Consider the following 20,834-nt stretch of genomic DNA (forward strand, 5'->3'; position numbering starts at 1 on the left):
TTGAAAAATGTAATCATTCAACAAAAGTGGAGAAATTAATACTGCTATATTTACTTATTTGGAAAAATATATTCATTACCCGATGATGCGACTTGCACGTAACGTCGAAGAACAGAAGACGGACAGTGCAGAAAAATTGTACCCAATGCGTTGGCTTTTGGTGCTGAATTTTATTGAATTCAACATTGATGTCTGTCATTACCCAGTGAAAGTCTTAGCAGTTTAACAGTCTTCCAGGAATATCGGGTCTTGTGTAGAATAATCCGTTCAACTCTGTCTGACCTTTATTTAAACAGTCAAGAAATTATGTTTCAACACTTCCCTTCATTCAACAAAAGTGAAAAAACTAAAACCTGGTAAATTTACTTCTTTGAAAAATGTAATCATTCAACAAAAGTGGAGAAATTAATACTGCTTTATTTACTTATTTTGAAAAATATATTCATTACCCGATGATGCGACTTGCACGTAACGTCGAAAAACAGAAGACGGACAGTGCAGAAAAATTGTACCCAATGCGTTGGCTTTTGGTGCTGAATTTTATTGAATTCAACATTGATGTCTGTCATTACCCAGTGAAAGTCTTAGCAGTTTACCAGTCTTCCAGGAATATCGGGTCTTGTGTAGAATAATCCGTTCAACTCTGTCTGACCTTTATTTAAACAGTCAACAAATTATGTTTTAACACTTCCCTTCATTCAACAAAAGTGAAAAAACTAAAACCTGGTAAATTTACTTCTTTGAAAAATGTAATCATTCAACAAAAGTGGAGAAATTAATACTGCTATATTTACTTATTTGGAAAAATATATTCATTACCCGATGATGCGACTTGCACGTAACGTCGAAGAACAGAAGACGGACAGTGCAGAAAAATTGTACCCAATGCGTTGGCTTTTGGTGCTGAATTTTATTGAATTCAACATTGATGTCTGTCATTACCCAGTGAAAGTCTTAGCAGTTTACCAGTCTTCCAGGAATATCGGGTCTTGTGTAGAATAATCCGTTCAACTCTGTCGAAGAGAAAGTGGGCTGTTCTAAATTATTGCGCAGGTCACTAATTTGTGCAAAATCAGCTCTAGGAAATTGCACTCTTTGACGGGAGAAAGAGGAATCATGCCATGACATTAATAGGGCGACTTTTCAAGTATTCCTTCTTCACAATGCCAACAATGCTTAAATTCACAATAGAAATTTATGCAGATCATTGCACATGACTACATTTTAGGCGTGGCTGATTCACCGAATTAGATGTTCATGTCGACTTATACAATCATATGTATAGTTCAATGGATTTTGCTATACTTTTCTTCTCATCTTTTATCACTCAAAGCAGATAAATGCGCATGGCCTCAATCATGCGGAGGTCTGAAATTTCCTTACCCCTTCAGATTGGAGAAAGACGCTTGCGGTTTGCCTGGTTTTGAAGTTGTCTGCGAAAGAAAATCGAGTTCTGACCCTGGAATTCCCTACCTGCCAACCCTTTCGGGACAAGTAAAAATAAAATATCTCTCTTACTACTACATGCTGGTTGAAGCAACTAGCTTGTATGCTTCTCCATGCAGGAAAGAGGTTAACATTACAAATGCTACAACGTTCAACCTTTATGATGAAGGGCCTTTCAGGATTTCTGCGTATAATAAGTTATTTGCTGTTGGCTGTAACACCTCTTCCCAATTTCAGATGCATATGGGCAATACATCCCAAGAAACGCTTTTTTCGGGCTCCTGCACATCTAAGTGTGGCTATACTCCAACACTCAGACAACTGCCCTGCACAGAGAACAGGTGTTGTCAAATGGCGGTTCCTGGTGGTTACACAAGAATTAGCCTCGCTGCACGATTCCACTCTTCCTATGGATCGTACAATTGTAGCAATTCGACATCCGCTATAGTCGATACAGGTAGCTGGGATTCGATTTCCAATTCAACGTCCTTCAAAGCTACGAAGGATTTTTCTTTGAGGGTGGCCTGGGCTATTCTAAATGACACATGCTTCTCGGCTCGAAGAAAAAGTTCATACCAGTGTTCTCCAAACACGGAGTGTGAAAACAGAATGTGGGGTTATGTTTGCAAGTGTAAGACTGGCTATGAAGGAGATGGATACAGCAGCGGCACGGGATGTAAAGGTATAAATGATTCATCTAAGTTTTCAGCATACATTTTCATTTAATTTGAGATTCCAGTCTAATGTTTTTCTCCCCTGCTCCAGAAACTAAAAAATGCACAGGTTTCAATTGCTATGTAACTTTATCAATAGTCACAGGTATCTCTTTCTTGGCCTTCAACAGGTGTATGTTATTTTATTGCCCTATCTGATTTACATTTCCTATAGTAACAGTATTTTGTTTTGAGGAATGCAGGGGTATTTGGGACACTTATAGCTGTGTTACTCGACGGTGGCAGTCTCTTCTGGATTTTGAAGCTAAGAAAATCCAAGCGCGACAAGGAAAAGAACTTCAAAAAGAACGGAGGGGATCACTTGGAAAAACTAATTTCATCGCGAGGAGGAGTAGAAGGCGTGAAACTCTTCTCTTTGAATGAGATTGAGAAAGCGACAAATAAGTTCTCTCAGAATTTGATTTTGGGATCTGGTGGCTACGGTGCCGTTTACAAAGGCACTCTCAGCAATGGACTTGTTGTGGCTGTCAAGAGGTCAAAGCAAGTTGATTCCAAACAGATCGACCAGTTTATCAATGAAGTTTGTATTTTGAGCCAGATTAATCACAGAAACGTGGGGAAGTTACTGGGCTGCTGCCTGGAAACTTCGGTTCCTCTGCTGGTTTATGAATACATTTCCAATGGAACATTGTTCGATCATCTGCATGGCAACAAGCAAAAGCAGCAGCAAATTCCATGGGAGAAGCGCCTGTGCATAGCCATTGAGACCGCAGAAGCTTTGTCATACTTGCACTCTGCAGCGTCAATACCCATTGTCCACAGAGATGTCAAATCTTCAAACATTTTACTGGATAATGATTGTAATCCAAAAGTTGCAGACTTCGGAATGTCTCGTCTAGTGCCGATGGGACAAACGCATATCACTACAGTTGTGCAGGGAACTCTGGGTTATTTGGATCCTGAGTACGTTCAGACAGTTCAGCTTACAGAGAAAAGTGATGTGTACAGCTTTGGGGTTGTTCTGGCAGAGCTTTTGACGGGGCTGAGACCTGTTTCGTATGAAAGGATGGATAACCACAGCAACTTGGCCATATATTTCCTTTCCACTGTAAATACGATGGGTTTTGGGGAAATCATAGATCCTCGTCTTGATGTGAAAGAAGGTAAAAACAGGGAGTCGATGAGAAGAGTGGCGGCGCTAGCGAAAGAATGCCTTAGCGTTGAAGGGGAGAAGAGACCTTCGATGAAAGAGGTGGTTCAGGAACTGCTTTGGATTAAAGAAGGCGAAAGACTGCATGTGTGGGTGAATAATGATGCAGCCGGCAATCCGGAAGAAGTGATGGAGCTAATAGTTGGTGAGGAAGAAAGAAGAGAGGGAATTAGGGCCGCTTATTCAATAACAGAGCAGTGTAGTTCCTCATTTAGCATTGAAGGGCTCGGAATTGGCATGAGATGGGGAAGATAAGTTATGTTGTTGGGCATTATCTTCATGTCTGATTTAGACACGTGTCTCTTTCAATACCAGGTGCCCTGTGCCCTCTTATTTAACCAATCAATATTTATGTCAAATGATCAAACACGATTTTCTTATTTACCTTTGTGGTTCATAGAACTTAATCAACTATGTAAAATATGTCAGCAGATATTAATTTAAAGATAATTGTTAAATTATATTAATTTAATTATCATTATATAAAAAGTGATGAGAGGTACAAATATAAAAATACTAAAATATTAATGTTCAATATAAGTAAGTTTAATGTTATGTAACAACTATCTTTAAATTGATATTTTTGGGCGTATTTTACATAGATTTTTTAAAATATAGGTAGGTTGGCAGACTGGAAGCATTGTGCTTCAAAACAACTCATTTTCCAACACATCCTTGATCAAAATGATGATTTGTAATGTTATTCTTGACTCAAGTGTGTAGTTGGAAACTCATCAACTTATCAAACTCCACACTTGATTTGAGAAGAACATTGAAATTCAATAAACTTCAAACATACGACTTTTAACATATGAAAACAATAGATTTCTCAACTTTTTCAATCCATTTTAAATGAATCAATTGAAATTGTAACATACCATGAATTTTAATATAACTTTGTAAGATGATAGAAACTAGAGTTGCAACAATTAAATTGATGAATGGTTTATGTTGAGAACTAATTACTCCAATTAGAGAAATAAATTCAAAAACCACTGAGAATGTATAGTCAATATAGTAGTGAAATGTTGAAGACATTTTTAACCATATGATCAAGACACAAAACTAGTGCAATAAACCTAAAGACCAATAATTTTATTATGGAAGATGGATAAATTCTCTTGAATTTTTAGCTCTTTTCTTAACAACATATACATGATCGATTTAATTCTAATACTGAGAAAAGTAATCAAATATCTTATATATATCACAAATTTATGGCTATATCGTCCTATCTCAAATGCATTTTGTCCTTCAGGAATTAAGTTTATGAATTATGTCTAACATTGATTACTCCCATTAGATTTCTACCCACTATGAAGAAAGATCAAATCATATAAAAAGTTAAAGAGATAGAGAAATAGTTATTTTTTTAAGAACAAAAAATATAGACCACTTGCCAGATAAAATGAATTGATTTTGTTGTCAATGCATACATGGAGCCTAAGATCTTTCTTCTTTAAAAATTGAAAAAATGCTCAACATTTTCTTGTCCAAGATCCACATTTTTTTTTTACTTTTCATCTTTAAAATTTTAACAAATAATGGAACCTTTTCATGTCGCATGGATTTTTCATTTTATCAATAATTGGAATGAATGCCAATGCCAATGACTTCCTCATTCATTTTTGTATTTATGATTATTCTAAGAAGTCACCTATATCCAAATGAATGTCTTTAAATACTACTAAATAGCTTGAGATAATCATGTAGAATATTTATCGAGTTGTCTTGAGATCAATCTAATGTCAAAAAGATTTAATTGAGACAAGGGAATAGTAAGATCAAGGTAAAGGGTGAATGTCTAGAGAATGTGATAAATGCTAAGTGCATGTAGTTATGAGTAAAAATGAGTGTTGCATAACAATTAGTCTTTACAACATCTACAAATCTGTAGATGATAATAAGAAGTTAATTGAATTAGCATTTATATTAATTACTTTTGCTACATACTTCTTTTTAAATTTGTAATAGAAACTCAAAAAATGGTAACTAATACTGATCTACATAGCTTACTATGACAAATAAATTGAAAGAATAAAAAGTTTCACATTTACAACTTGATTGGTTATCTAATCAATTTGATATCAAATAAAATAAATTGAATTAAAATAGATAAATATTTAATACAAATTTTAATATTGATAAAAAAATAAGCCTACCTAATCAATTTGACATTAACATTAAATTATATGAAAGAAATAAATTGAATTAAAATAGACAAGTAAACAAATCAAATTTTAACATTGACTAAACCTCAAATAGTCAAATAATTTAAAACAAAATATTTTCGATCATGTAATTTTATTTTAACCAATTTAAACATTTCAAATTAAAATTTCTTATTAGTACAAATAGATATCTTATATGTATTCATTGAAATTTTGGTCATGTGCATGAGTCAAATAAATTTTTTATTTGATGTGATTTTACACATAATATATTAAACATGATGTTTGAATAATGATATTGAATAAAGAAAGATAAAAACACTAACTTCTAAGCAATTTGACATTAAACTAAAATAAATAAGGACTAAATCTATTCAAATAACTTGATATATATATATATATACCATCATATTAAAATTTTGGTCATGCGCATAAATCTTATTTGATTCAATGGAACACTGTATATTAAACACGTGTTTGAATGCAAGATATCTAATAAAAATAATGAGAAGTCCACGAGGAAATAAAAGGTGCAATTTCCATGGATGCCACTTGCAGGTAATGTGGAAGAACAAAACATGGCTGGTGCAGATTATACGGAGCCATTGCGTTTACTTTTAGCATTCAACAAAATTTGTGCCCATTTCGTTTATTTTATTACTGAATTTTATTGAATTCAATTGTATTGATGACTGTAATTACCTTGTCAAGAACCAATACAATTTCCACCCAAAAAAAACAACAACACCGACCGCCGACTTCCTCATTCATTTCCGTATTCCGATTAATAAGTGACTGTCCTAAGTTGACACGCAAGTTCGGAGATATCGAGAGTCCAAAACGAGAACTTCAATTATTGGGCAGGCCACTTGTAATTGTGGAAATTGCCTTCTTTGACGGCAGAACGAGCAATCATGCTATGACATTGAACATTAGTAGGGCGGCTTTTCAATTTTAATACTCCGTGTTCACAATGCCAACAATGCTTCAATCCACAATAGAAATATATATGCAGAGCCGCAGAGATCATCGCATATTACTACATTCTAGCTGTGGCTAATTCACTGCGATAAATGTTGATGTCGACTTTTACAATCATATGTATGCTTCAATGGATATTGCTCTACTCTTCTTCTGAGCTTTTATCACTCAAAGCAGATAAATGCGTATGGCCTCAGACATGCGGAGGTCAGACATTTCCTTACCCCTTCCGAATGGACAAAGACACTTGTGGTTTGCCTGGTTTTGAAGTTGTTTGCAAAAGAAAATCGAGTTCTGACCCTGGAATTCCCTACCTGCCAACCCTTTCGGGAGAAGTAAAAATAAAAAATCTCTCTTACGACCACATGCTGGTTGAGGCCACAAGCTTGTATGCTTCTCCATGCAGGAAAGAGGTTAACGCTATATCGTTCAACCTTCATGACGAAGGGCCTTTCAGGATTTCTGAGTTTAATAAGTTACTTGCTGTTGGGTGTAACACCTCTGCCCAATTGCAGATGCATATGGGCAATACATCCCAAGAAACGCCTTATTCGGGCTCCTGCACATCTAAGTGTGGTTATACTCCAGCATTCTATGCCAGACAACTGCTTTGCAAAAAGAATGGGTGTTGTCAAGTGGCGGTTCCTGGTGGTTACACAAGAATTAGACTCGCTTCACGATTCTACTCTTCCTCTGGATCCCACAATTGTACCAGTTCGGCTTCCACTATAGTCGATAAAGATAGCTGGGATTCTATTTCCAATTCAACGTCCTTCAAAGCTACAGATTTTTCTTTGAGGGTGGCCTGGGCTATTCTAAATGACACGTGCCTCTCGGCTCAAAGAAAGAGTTCATACCAGTTGTAAGGGGCTGCTGTCTCAGGGAGATCAGTAGGCTTCTGGGGTTGTAAGTCCCTTTTTATTCTCAGCAGGTGGAAGTTGTGGTGATTGACAAAGGGTTAATGCCAAGCTACAGTTGTGTGAGAATTGGACGAAAAACTTATATATGGGGGTCGGTTGAAAGAATAGCCGAGTGCCAGGAGTGCACCAAGGTGGTTTGCGGTAGACACCTCCTCCTAGGAGTGAAGAAGAGTAACCCTGCCCTCTAGTCTCAGGGAGATAGAGGTCCTACATGGACATTAGGGGTGAATTAGAGTAACCCCGCCTTATCATTGGATGGTGAGGTTTACTGGTGGATGCATTCTCATGGTCCCTATCTCAGTGAAGCGGAGTAACTGAGCCAATGTTGGGGATGACTCCCGGGGAGTTATCTATGACCCGAGGACTAGGGAAGTGGAGTACCTAGGCTCTTGCGAGAAGGATGATCGTGCAATGGATTGTCCCGGTTGGGGAAATGGAGTACCCAAGATCTTGTAAGGGGATGGTCGTGCAATGGGCTATCTATATCGGAATGTTGGAGCTTGAGAGTTGGGCAAGCTATGTGGGTTGAGTTGCAGAGCCAGAAGTCCATGTGTCTTGTGGAACAAGTGGGGTGATGTGCTGGGCACGCACCTAGGTTACCTAAAGTGGGATTTGCATTGAGATTCGGGATCTCAAGGCCCTAGAGTGGGGGTTAAATGTGGCAGTAGGGACTGGGTTCCAAAAGTGTGCTCATGTGGAGCCGAGCCATGAGGCGAGTCCAAGAGGGTGACAAAGATGGATGAGTTGCATGACCGAAAAGAGGACATGGTCCATAGGCGAGTTGTTCTAGGACCACAGCCGAGTTGAAGGAGAGTTCAGCGACCAAGGATATTGGATTGGATCATGGAGCGAAGAGCTTGGTGCCCAAGTAGGAGTGCAAGGTGTTTTGTCAGTCTGAGAGGCTTAGACTGAGTGTTTGCATGGAGCTGGTTATTGTGCATAGGATGTACAGGGAACCGGGTTCACCAATGAAGCCATGTAGGCATAGGCCAGGGGCCCAAAGCAGTGTGACTTGGAGTCCTTGTTCAGGAAGGGGTTCTGAGTTGTGTACTGGGTAAGCCGTCGTGGGCTCATGAGAGAGTCAGTGGTGCGCCAGGTTGAGTTCCGAAGGAGACAGGGTCTTCGTGGATCAGGAGTCTATATGAGAAGCTATCGCCAGGGGCGAGGTGCAGTGGTATCTGTACTAGTGTTTCAAGAGTGGACATTGATCTAGGGGCAGGAACTTGTAATCGGATGCTTGGGAAGTATTCGGGGTAGTGACTAGCGACAGAGTTGGAATTGTTTGTAAATTGAGCCAGGGGTCGTCTCTTCATAACAATAAAGCTACCTATTGCCCCAGTGTTGTGTTCATTATGTGGAGATGGACAAACAAGAAGCTAGCTCAGGGAGTCTAGTCGTCCCATGAGATATGTTTGGTGCTCGAGGGTTCAGAGGAGCTGAGGGAGGCCAACATGGGGCGCCAGTGCTGTGGAAGTACTGGGCATGCTCAGGGAATGTGCAAAGTTGGAGCCGGAGGACTTAAGGAGTTCCGAATGGGTCAGTGTTAGTAGTCAGGGTCTTATGGGGGACTCAAGAAGATGAAGACATCGAGGAGACCTGTAAGCTTGTACCAGGGGTGCAAGGATGGTGTGACAAGACAATGCTAGAGTAGAGTCAGGGACTTGAAGGGAGTGCTAGGAGCATCAGGATGAAAGAAACCCGTGAGAGGGTTGGCATGCACTTCTATTCCGCATGGGTGTGTGTTGATGTGGTCAGGTGGTGGACACTTGAAAAGGTATGGCGTAGTCTGGAAACAAGAAAGGACTTGTCCGCAATGGAAGTCGTGAGTAAGGTTTGCCAGTGCCGCATGAGGTTTGACCTCCTTTGGAAGGAAAAAGCTTGTTTGGGCAGCAGGCCGGTCTAGCCCCGTGATAGTTGGTATCAGAGCATAAAATTGGCAGGGCCAGTTAGATGAGCTGAGGTAGTTGGGCTATCAAGTGGTCAGAGGAAGACTGCGAAGGCGGATTGTGGTTTGCAGTGTCGAGGACAGGTAGACCAGGGTGGCTAGCAGGGCATGGTCACTAAAAATGTGAGGCCAATCCAGGTAGGGATAAGGATGGTGAAGTCCGTGGCCGATTTCCATGAGTGGTAGTCAGCTGGTTGGAGTTTGTGCCTGGGGCCGAGTTCCATCGAGAAGGGACTATGCTAGTGGAGCGACAAGGGATCAGAAGTGGATCTTTTGGTGGGGAAAATCTTGCATGGGAAGTGCCTTAGTAGTTCGGGTGGAGCGAAGTAGGCAAGGTGCGAGTCGGTATTGAACTGGGTTCAGTGCTGGAAGTAGTCGGCAGGGCCGCAAGATTTGATATGGCAGTGTCCAAGGGTAGTGGCATATAAGACCAGTCAAAGTAGGAGCTGCGAGGAGCAGTGTGGTGTAGGATCTTGTCAAGGATGGATCCGAGGTGAAATCGATGGAGCTGTAAGGTACAGTGTGGTGTAGGATCTTGTCAAGGACGGGTCCGAGGTGTAACAATTTGGGCTGTGGGATGGCGTAAGGTCGTTCCTAGTGTGGTGTAGGGTTATGTCCAGGACATGATCCGAGGTGTAAATTGGGTGGCGAAGCAGGTCCAATGGTGGAAAGCCGGTGAGGGGCCAAGTCACAAAGGAAGTCAAGGGAAAGAGGCAGTACCTTGCCCACATTGGATGTGGTTTGCAAAGGCATCGGGCACAAGAGGTTGGCTAGCTTACAAATGTTGGTGGCTTCTTTGGGTTGCAGCACCGAGGGCGTAGGGCGTTCCGTGGACAGTGCGTCAGTCAGGCAAAGTGGCACAATGGATGGAAGTGAGTTCACTGAATGTGTAGGATGTAATGCAAGAGTTGGGTGTCTTTAGGGAAGTGCACCTAAGATGTAGGATTGTGTCTGGGACATGATTTGAGGTATGAATTTGTGGCGAGTTAGGTCTGAAGGTTGGGAACCAAAGATGGGACTGTCACAGAGAAAGTCAAGGGAAGGAGTGAGTACCTTGCCCACATTGGATGTGGATTGTAGAGGCATTATGCACAAGAGGTTGGTCGGCTGCATGACGTTGGTAGTTTCTTTGGGTTGCAGCATCGAGGGCGCAGGGTGTTCCGTGGACAGTGCATCAGTCAGACAAAGTAGTACAACAGATTGAAGTAGACAAGATCAAATGTGTGGGATGCAATGCAAGATGGGTGTCTTCAAGGAAGTGCACCTAGGCGGACTCATGAGGTGTGGGTTTGCGAGAGTACACCAAGGAGGTGGAAGTGGTTGACAAGTACCAGGAGGATCATGTGCAGCTAGAGGTGGATCAATGGGAGTATGTTGGTTGTTGTTACTGAGTTGAGTTGTTGGGGACAGGATAAGACGCGGGGTGCACCGGGGTCAGTCAACAGGCAATCAGGATGACGCTACAGAAAGGAAGTTGAGAGCTGAAGGTTGAATGTGCGACTTGGGAAGTCAGTTGGGTGTTTTGGTCAGTGGAGTATGTGTCTTTAGGGTGGCCAGATACCAGGGGCTTGCACAACAGGGTTGGTAGCAGGCGTGTCTTTCAGTGGATGCTAGGATTGGATCCGGGAGCAGTGGAAGTTGGAAGACAAGGGTGTCATGAAGGATGGCACTAGTGGCTGAGTTGAGAGGTGAGAATGGTTTGTGGTGTTCTGTCGTGTTGCGGTGCAAACGGTGGAGTATTGGAGATGTAGAAGCCGGTATGGGGCATGGTGCAGTCGAATATCACAAAGTTGTTTCACGGATGTTCAAACAAGGACAGTCAGCTCAGTGGAAGTCAAGGACTGGGTTCTTGCAATATGTTGTTGAGTCGGGGACTAGCAGCAAAGATCAGTTCGAGGCAAGGGAGTGTCTTCACAAAGATCAGTGTGGAGGTAGTGAGTTGGACTCAGGGTGTTGCCGAAGTGAGTTAGCCATGGATGGGATTCATGCAAGTGAAAGTCCAGTATGGGGTATGAAGGAAAGTATCAAGTATGTCAGGGACAGAAACGATACAAGTGCAGGGCACAGTGAATCTGAAGTTCACTTTTAACAGGTCCTAATGTTGCGAAGGACAAGACTCGGGTCGAATGGTCCGGCACCGAGGACGTCGCCTATTTTAAGTGGGGGAGGATGTAAGGGGCTACTGTCTCAGGGAGATCAGTAGGCTTCTGGGGTTGTAAGTCCCTTTTTATTCTCAGCAGGTGGAAGTTGTGGTGATTGACAAAGGGTTAATGCCAAGCTACAGTTGTGTGAGAATTGGACGAAAAACTTATATATGGGGGTCGGTTGAAAGAATAGCCGAGTGCCAGGAGTGCACCAAGGTGGTCTGCGGTAGACACCTCCTCCTAGGGGTGAAGAAGAGTAACCCTGCTCTCTAGTCTCAGGGAGATAGAGGTCCTACATGGACATTAGGGGTGAATTAGAGTAACCCCGCCTTATCATTGGATGGTGAGGTTTACTGGTGGATGCATTCTCATGGTCCCTATCTCAGTGAAGCGGAGTAACTGAGCCAATGTTGGGGATGACTCCCGGGGAGTTATCTATGACCCGAGGACTAGGGAAGTGGAGTACCTAGGCTCTTGCGAGAAGGATGATCGTGCAATGGATTGTCCCGGTTGGGGAAATGGAGTACCCAAGATCTTGTAAGGGGGATGGCCGTGCAATGGGCTATCTATATCGGAATGTTGGAGCTTGAGAGTTGGGCAAGCTATGTGGGTTGAGTTGCAGAGCCAGAAGTCCATGTGTCTTGTGGAACAAGTGGGGTGATGTGCTGGGCACGCACCTAGGTTACCTAAAGTGGGATTTGCATTGAGATTCGGGATCTCAAGGCCCTAGAGTGGGGGTTAAATGTGGTAGTAGGGACTGGGTTCCAAAAGTGTGCTCATGTGGAGCCGAGCCACGAGGCGAGTCCAAGAGGGTGACAAAGATGGATGAGTTGCATGACCGAAAAGAGGACATGGTCCATAGGCGAGTTGTTCTGGGACCACAGCCGAGTTGAAGGAGAGTTCAGCGACCAAGGATATTGGATTGGATCATGGAGCGAAGAGCTTGGTGCCCAAGTAGGAGTGCAAGGTGTTTTGTCAGTCTGAGAGGCTTAGACTGAGTGTTTGCATGGAGCTGGTTATTGTGCATAGGATGTACAGGGAACCGGGTTCACTAGTGAAGCCATGTAGGCATAGGCCAGGGGCCCAAAGCAGTGTGACTTGGAGTCCTTGTTTAGGAAGGGGTTCTGAGTTGTGTACTGGGTAAGCCGTCGTGGGCTCATGAGAGAGTCAGTGGTGCGCCAGGTTGAGTTCCGAAGGAGATAGGGTCTTCGTGGATCAGGAGTCTATATGAGAAGCTATCGCCAGGGGCGAGGTGCAGTGGTATCTGTACTAGTGTTTCAAGAGTGGACGTTGATCTAGGGGCAGGAACTTGTAATCGGATGCTTGGGAAGTATTCGGGGTAGTGACCAGCGACAGAGTTGGAATTGTTTGTAAATCGAGCTAGGGGCCGTCTCTTCATAACAATAAAGCTACCTATTGCCCCAGTGTTGTGTTCATTATGTGGAGATGGACAAACAAGAAGCTAGCTCAGGGAGTCTAGTCGTCCCATGAGATATGTTTGGTGCTCGAGGGTTCAGAGGAGCTGAGGGAGGCCAACATGGGGCGCCAGTGCTGTGGAAGTACTGGGCATGCTCAGGGAGTGTGCAAAGTTGGAGCCGGAGGACTTAAGGAGTTCCGAATGGGTCAGTGTTAGTAGTCAGGGTCTTATGGGGGACTCAAGAAGATGAAGACATCGAGGAGACCTGTAAGCTTGTACCAGAGGTGCAAGGATGGTGCGACAAGACAGTGCTAGAGTAGAGTCAGGGACTTGAAGGGAGTGCTAGGAGCATCAGGATGAAAGAAACCCGTGAGAGGGTTGGCATGCACTTCTATTCCGCATGGGTGTGTGTTGATGTGGTCAGGTGGTGGACACTTGAAAAGGTATGGCGTAGTCTGGAAACAAGAAAGGACTTGTCCGCAATGGAAGTCGTGAGTAAGGTTTGCCAGTGCCGCATGAGGTTTGACCTCCTTTGGAAGGAAAAAGCTTGTTTGGGCAGCAGGCCGGTCTAGCCCCGTGACGCCAGTGTTCTCCAAACACGGAGTGTGGAAACAGAATTTGGGGTTATGTTTGCAGCTGTAAGACTGGCTATGACGGAGATGGATACACCAACGGCACGGGATGCACAAGTACAAATTGTTCTTTTATGTTTTCAGTACATTCTTTTATTTTCTTTCAATTTGAGATTCCACTCTAATGTTTTTTATCCCCTGTTCCAGAAACTAATAAATGCGCAGGTTTCAGTTGCTTCAAAACTTTACCAATAATCACAGGTATCTAATTTCTCGGCCTCCAACAGATGTATGCTATTTTATTGCGCTATCTGGTTTACATTTCCTGTAGTAACAGTATTAATGCAGGGGTATTTGGGACAGCAATAGCTGTGCTACTCGTCGGTGGAGGTCTCTTCTGGATTTTGAAGCTAAGAAAATCCAAGCGCGACAAGAAAAATAACTTCAAAAGGAACGGGGGGGATCGTTTGGAAAAATTAATTTCATTACGAGGAGTAGAAAGCGTGAAACACTTCTCTTTGAACGAGATCGAGAAAGCCACAAATAAATTCTCTCAGAATTTGATCCTGGGATCTGGTGGCTACGGCACCGTTTACAAAGGCACTCTCACCAATGGACTTCTTGTGGCTGTCAAGAGGTCAAAGCAAGTTGATTCCAAACAAATCGACCAGTTTATCAATGAAGTTTGTATTTTGAGCCAAATTAATCACAGAAATGTGGTAGAGTTACTCGGCTGCTGCTTGGAAACCTCGGTTCCTCTGTTGGTTTATGAATACATTTCTAATGGAACATTGTTCGATCATCTGCACGGCAACAAGCAAAAGCGGCAGCAAATTCCATGGGAGAAGCGACTGTGCATAGCCATTGAGACTGCAGAAGCTTTGTCATACTTGCACTCTGCAGCGTCAATACCCATTGTCCACAGAGATGTCAAATCTTCAAACATTTTACTGGATAATGATTGTAATCCAAAAGTTGCAGACTTCGGAATGTCTCGTCTAGTGCCGATGGGACAAACGCATATCACTACAGTTGTGCAGGGAACTCTGGGTTATTTGGATCCTGAGTACGTTCAGACAGTTCAGCTTACAGAGAAAAGTGATGTGTACAGCTTTGGGGTTGTTCTGGCAGAGCTTTTGACGGGGCTGAGACCTGTTTCGTATGAAAGGATGGATAACCACAGCAACTTGGCCATATATTTCCTTTCCACTGTAAATACGATGGGTTTTGGGGAAATCATAGATCCTCGTCTTGATGTGAAAGAAGGTAAAAACAGGGAGTCGATGAGAAGAGTGGCGGCGCTAGCGAAAGAATGCCTTAGCGTTGAAGGGGAGAAGAGACCTTCGATGAAAGAGGTGGTTCAGGAACTGCTTTGGATTAAAGAAGGCGAAAGACTGCATGTGTGGGTGAATAATGATGCAGCCGGCAATCCGGAAGAAGTGATGGAGCTAATAGTTGGTGAGGAAGAAAGAAGAGAGGGAATTAGGGCCGCTTATTCAATAACAGAGCAGTGTAGTTCCTCATTTAGCATTGAAGGGCTCGGAATTGGCATGAGATGGGGAAGATAAGTTATGTTGTTGGGCATTATCTTCATGTCTGATTTAGACACGTGTCTCTTTCAATACCAGGTGCCCTGTGCCCTCTTATTTAACCAATCAATATTTATGTCAAATGATCAAACACGATTTTCTTATTTACCTTTGTGGTTCATAGAACTTAATCAACTATGTAAAATATGTCAGCAGATATTAATTTAAAGATAATTGTTAAATTATATTAATTTAATTATCATTATATAAAAAGTGATGAGAGGTACAAATATAAAAATACTAAAATATTAATGTTCAATATAAGTAAGTTTAATGTTATGTAACAACTATCTTTAAATTGATATTTTTGGGCGTATTTTACATAGATTTTTTAAAATATAGGTAGGTTGGCAGACTGGAAGCATTGTGCTTCAAAACAACTCATTTTCCAACACATCCTTGATCAAAATGATGATTTGTAATGTTATTCTTGACTCAAGTGTGTAGTTGGAAACTCATCAACTTATCAAACTCCACACTTGATTTGAGAAGAACATTGAAATTCAATAAACTTCAAACATACGACTTTTAAACATATGAAAACAATAGATTTCTCAACTTTTTCAATCCATTTTAAATGAATCAATTGAAATTGTAACATACCATGAATTTTAATATAACTTTGTAAGATGATAGAAACTAGAGTTGCAACAATTAAATTGATGAATGGTTTATGTTGAGAACTAATTACTCCAATTAGAGAAATAAATTCAAAAACCACTGAGAATGTATAGTCAATATAGTAGTGAAATGTTGAAGACATTTTTAACCATATGATCAAGACACAAAACTAGTGCAATAAACCTAAAGACCAATAATTTTATTATGGAAGATGGATAAATTCTCTTGAATTTTTAGCTCTTTTCTTAACAACATATACATGATCGATTTAATTCTAATACTGAGAAAAGTAATCAAATATCTTATATATATCACAAATTTATGGCTATATCGTCCTATCTCAAATGCATTTTGTCCTTCAGGAATTAAGTTTATGAATTATGTCTAACATTGATTCCTCCCATTAGATTTCTACCCACTATGAAGAAAGATCAAATCATATAAAAAGTTAAAGAGATAGAGAAATAGTTATTTTTTTAAGAACAAAAAATATAGACCACTTGCCAGATAAAATGAATTGATTTTGTTGTCAATGCATACATGGAGCCTAAGATCTTTCTTCTTTAAAAATTGAAAAAATGCTCAACATTTTCTTGTCCAAGATCCACATTTTTTTTTTACTTTTCATCTTTAAAATTTTAACAAATAATGGAACCTTTTCATGTCGCATGGATTTTTCATTTTATCAATAATTGGAATGAATGCCAATGCCAATGACTTCCTCATTCATTTTTGTATTTATGATTATTCTAAGAAGTCACCTATATCCAAATGAATGTCTTTAAATACTACTAAATAGCTTGAGATAATCATGTAGAATATTTATCGAGTTGTCTTGAGATCAATCTAATGTCAAAAAGATTTAATTGAGACAAGGGAATAGTAAGATCAAGGTAAAGGGTGAATGTCTAGAGAACGTGATAAATGCTAAGTGCATGTAGTTATGAGTAAAAATGAGTGTTGCATAACAATTAGTCTTTACAACATCTACAAATCTGTAGATGATAATAAGAAGTTAATTGAATTAGCATTTATATTAATTACTTTTGCTACATACTTCTTTTTAAATTTGTAATAGAAACTCAAAAAATGGTAACTAATACTGATCTACATAGCTTACTATGACAAATAAATTGAAAGAATAAAAAGTTTCACATTTACAACTTGATTGGTTATCTAATCAATTTGATATCAAATAAAATAAATTGAATTAAAATAGATAAATATTTAATACAAATTTTAATATTGATAAAAAAATAAGCCTACCTAATCAATTTGACATTAACATTAAATTATATGAAAGAAATAAATTGAATTAAAATAGACAAGTAAACAAATCAAATTTTAACATTGACTAAACCTCAAATAGTCAAATAATTTAAAACAAAATATTTTCGATCATGTAATTTTATTTTAACCAATTTAAACATTTCAAATTAAAATTTCTTATTAGTACAAATAGATATCTTATATGTATTCATTGAAATTTTGGTCATGTGCATGAGTCAAATAAATTTTTTATTTGATGTGATTTTACACATAATATATTAAACATGATGTTTGAATAATGATATTGAATAAAGAAAGATAAAAACACTAACTTCTAAGCAATTTGACATTAAACTAAAATAAATAAGGACTAAATCTATTCAAATAACTTGATATATATATATATATATATATACCATCATATTAAAATTTTGGTCATGCGCATAAATCTTATTTGATTCAATGGAACACTGTATATTAAACACGTGTTTGAATGCAAGATATCTAATAAAAATAATGAGAAGTCCACGAGGAAATAAAAGGTGCAATTTCCATGGATGCCACTTGCAGGTAATGTGGAAGAACAAAACATGGCTGGTGCAGATTATACGGAGCCATTGCGTTTACTTTTAGCATTCAACAAAATTTGTGCCCATTTCGTTTATTTTATTACTGAATTTTATTGAATTCAATTGTATTGATGACTGTAATTACCTTGTCAAGAACCAATACAATTTCCACCCAAAAAAAACAACAACACCGACCGCCGACTTCCTCATTCATTTCCGTATTCCGATTAATAAGTGACTGTCCTAAGTTGACACGCAAGTTCGGAGATATCGAGAGTCCAAAACGAGAACTTCAATTATTGGGCAGGCCTCTTGTAATTGTGGAAATTGCCTTCTTTGACGGCAGAACGAGCAATCATACTATGACATTGAACATTAGTAGGGCGGCTTTTCAATTTTAATACTCCGTGTTCACAATGCCAACAATGCTTCAATCCACAATAGAAATATATATGCAGAGCCGCAGAGATCATCGCATATTACTACATTCTAGCTGTGGCTAATTCACTGCGATAAATGTTGATGTCGACTTTTACAATCATATGTATGCTTCAATGGATATTGCTCTACTCTTCTTCTGAGCTTTTATCACTCAAAGCAGATAAATGCGTATGGCCTCAGACATGCGGAGGTCAGACATTTCCTAACCCCTTCCGAATGGACAAAGACACTTGTGGTTTGCCTGGTTTTGAAGTTGTTTGCAAAAGAAAATCGAGTTCTGACCCTGGAATTCCCTACCTGCCAACCCTTTCGGGAGAAGTAAAAATAAAAAATCTCTCTTACGACCACATGCTGGTTGAGGCCACAAGCTTGTATGCTTCTCCATGCAGGAAAGAGGTTAACGCTATATCGTTCAACCTTCATGACGAAGGGCCTTTCAGGATTTCTGAGTTTAATAAGTTACTTGCTGTTGGGTGTAACACCTCTGCCCAATTTCAGATGCATATGGGCAATACATCCCAAGAAACGCCTTATTCGGGCTCCTGCACATCTAAGTGTGGTTATACTCCAGCATTCTATGCCAGACAACTGCTTTGCAAAAAGAATGGGTGTTGTCAAGTGGCGGTTCCTGGTGGTTACACAAGAATTAGACTCGCTTCACAATTCTACTCTTCCTCTGGATCCCACAATTTTACCAGTTCGGCTTCCACTATAGTCGATAAAGATAGCTGGGATTCTATTTCCAATTCAACGTCCTTCAAAGCTACAGATTTTTCTTTGAGGGTGGCCTGGGCTATTCTAAATGACACGTGCCTCTCGGCTCAAAGAAAGAGTTCATACCAGTGTTCTCCAAACACGGAGTGTGGAAACAGAATTTGGGGTTATGTTTGCAGCTGTAAGAATGGCTATGACGGAGATGGATACACCAACGGCACGGGATGCACAAGTACAAATTGTTCTTTTATGTTTTCAGTACATTCTTTTATTTTCTTTCAATTTGAGATTCCACTCTAATGTTTTTTATCCCCTGTTCCAGAAACTAATAAATGCGCAGGTTTCAGTTGCTTCAAAACTTTACCAATAATCACAGGTATCTAATTTCTCGGCCTCCAACAGATGTATGCTATTTTATTGCGCTATCTGGTTTACATTTCCTGTAGTAACAGTATTAATGCAGGGGTATTTGGGACAGCAATAGCTGTGCTACTCGTCGGTGGAGGTCTCTTCTGGATTTTGAAGCTATGAAAATCCAAGCGCGACAAGAAAAATAACTTCAAAAGGAACGGGGGGGATCGTTTGGAAAAATTAATTTCATTACGAGGAGTAGAAAGCGTGAAACACTTCTCTTTGAACGAGATCGAGAAAGCCACAAATAAATTCTCTCAGAATTTGATCCTGGGATCTGGTGGCTACGGCACCGTTTACAAAGGCACTCTCACCAATGGACTTCTTGTGGCTGTCAGGAGGTCAAAGCAAGTTGATTCCAAACAAATCGACCAGTTTATCAATGAAGTTTGTATTTTGAGCCAAATTAATCACAGAAATGTGGTAAAGTTACTCGGCTGCTGCTTGGAAACCTCGGTTCCTCTGTTGGTTTATGAATACATTTCTAATGGAACATTGTTCGATCATCTGCACGGCAACAAGCAAAAGCGGCAGCAAATTCCATGGGAGAAGCGACTGTGCATAGCCATTGAGACTGCAGAAGCTTTGTCATACTTGCACTCTGCAGCTTCAATACCCATTGTCCACAGAGATGTCAAATCTTTAAACATTTTACTGGATAATGATTATAATCCAAAAGTTGCAGACTTTGGAATGTCTCGTCTAGTGCCGATGGGACAAACGCACATTACTACAGTTGTGCAGGGAACTCTGGGTTATTTGGATCCTGAATACGTTCAGACAGTTCAGCTTACAGAGAAAAGTGATGTCTACAGCTTTGGGGTTGTTTTGGCAGAGCTTTTGACGGGGCTGAGACCTGTTTCGTATGAAAGAATGGATAACCACAGCAACCTGGCCATATTTTTCATCTCCACTGTAAATACGACGGGTTTTGGGGAAATCATAGATCCCGGTCTTCATGTGGACGAAGGTAAAAACAGGGAGTCGATGAGAAGAGTAGCGGCGCTAGCGAAGGAATGCCTTAGCGTTGAAGGGGAGAAGAGACCTTCGATGAAAGAGGTGGTTCAGGAACTGCTTTGGATTAAAGAAGGCGAAAGACCGCATGTCTGGCTGAATAATGATGCTCGGGAAGAACTGGTGGAGCTGATAGGTGGTCAGGAAGAAAGAAGAGAGGAAATTAGGGTTGTTTGTTCAATACCAGAGCGCTGTAGTTCCACGTTTAGCATTAAAGGGCTCGGAGTTGGCATTAGATAAGGAAGATAAGGTATGTTGCCCGGCATTAGCATTGTAGTACGGCTGAGTCGGTTCGGAGGTGAAGAGTTTGTATTTTTAAGAGAGAGGTTTAAATGTTGCAAGGTACATACATCTTCTATGTAGTAGAGTAAAGTGTTTTTTTTTTTAAAGATTATAAGAGAATTCATTTCTATTTCTATTATCTATGGAATACTAGTTATAATTGTGTGTCAATCTATTTAACAAATCAATTTATATGTTAAATGATTATTCATGTGTTTTTCTTTTTTACTTTTACTATTGATAGAACTTAAATATATTATCATTGGAAGAGTTTTTTGTTTGTTACTTTTTATAAATCTACACATTAAACAAGTGGTGGTTTAAGGTATTATAGGTGAGACACAAATAAACTTTTTGACTACAAAATAGACATTAAAAAGACTACACGCACCTGAATTAACCATAATCACAATTTAAACTAGAACTATTGATAACTTGTATCAA

At 40.1% G+C, this 20,834-nt stretch overlaps 3 protein-coding genes across 3 annotated transcripts; all 3 read left to right on the forward strand.

Annotated features, from left to right (window-relative positions):
- Window positions 1–825: 825 nt before the first annotated feature.
- On the forward strand, window positions 826–3,591 carry LOC131073539 (putative wall-associated receptor kinase-like 16). The gene is made up of 3 exons (XM_059210605.1): window positions 826–986; window positions 1,566–2,128; window positions 2,363–3,591. The coding sequence occupies exons 1-3, from the start codon at window positions 826–828 to the stop codon at window positions 3,583–3,585; spliced, it is 1,947 nt and encodes a 648-aa protein (XP_059066588.1). The 3' UTR covers window positions 3,586–3,591.
- Window positions 3,592–13,028: 9,437 nt separating this feature from the next.
- LOC131857848 (putative wall-associated receptor kinase-like 16) lies at window positions 13,029–15,054 on the forward strand. Its single transcript, XM_059210613.1, has 5 exons — window positions 13,029–13,117; window positions 13,333–13,408; window positions 13,495–13,597; window positions 13,688–13,741; window positions 13,829–15,054. Exons 1-5 carry the CDS (start codon window positions 13,029–13,031, stop codon window positions 15,046–15,048), a joined length of 1,542 nt encoding a protein of 513 aa, XP_059066596.1. The 3' UTR covers window positions 15,049–15,054.
- A 2,990-nt stretch (window positions 15,055–18,044) lies between these two features.
- Window positions 18,045–20,449, forward strand: LOC131073528 (wall-associated receptor kinase-like 8). The gene is made up of 2 exons (XM_059210620.1): window positions 18,045–18,941; window positions 19,224–20,449. Exons 1-2 carry the CDS (start codon window positions 18,045–18,047, stop codon window positions 20,346–20,348), a joined length of 2,022 nt encoding a protein of 673 aa, XP_059066603.1. The 3' UTR covers window positions 20,349–20,449.
- The last annotated feature ends 385 nt before the right edge of the window (window positions 20,450–20,834 follow it).

Source organism: Cryptomeria japonica, chromosome 1 (assembly GCF_030272615.1).
Source record: "Cryptomeria japonica chromosome 1, Sugi_1.0, whole genome shotgun sequence".
Taxonomy (NCBI): Eukaryota; Viridiplantae; Streptophyta; class Pinopsida; order Cupressales; family Cupressaceae; genus Cryptomeria; species Cryptomeria japonica.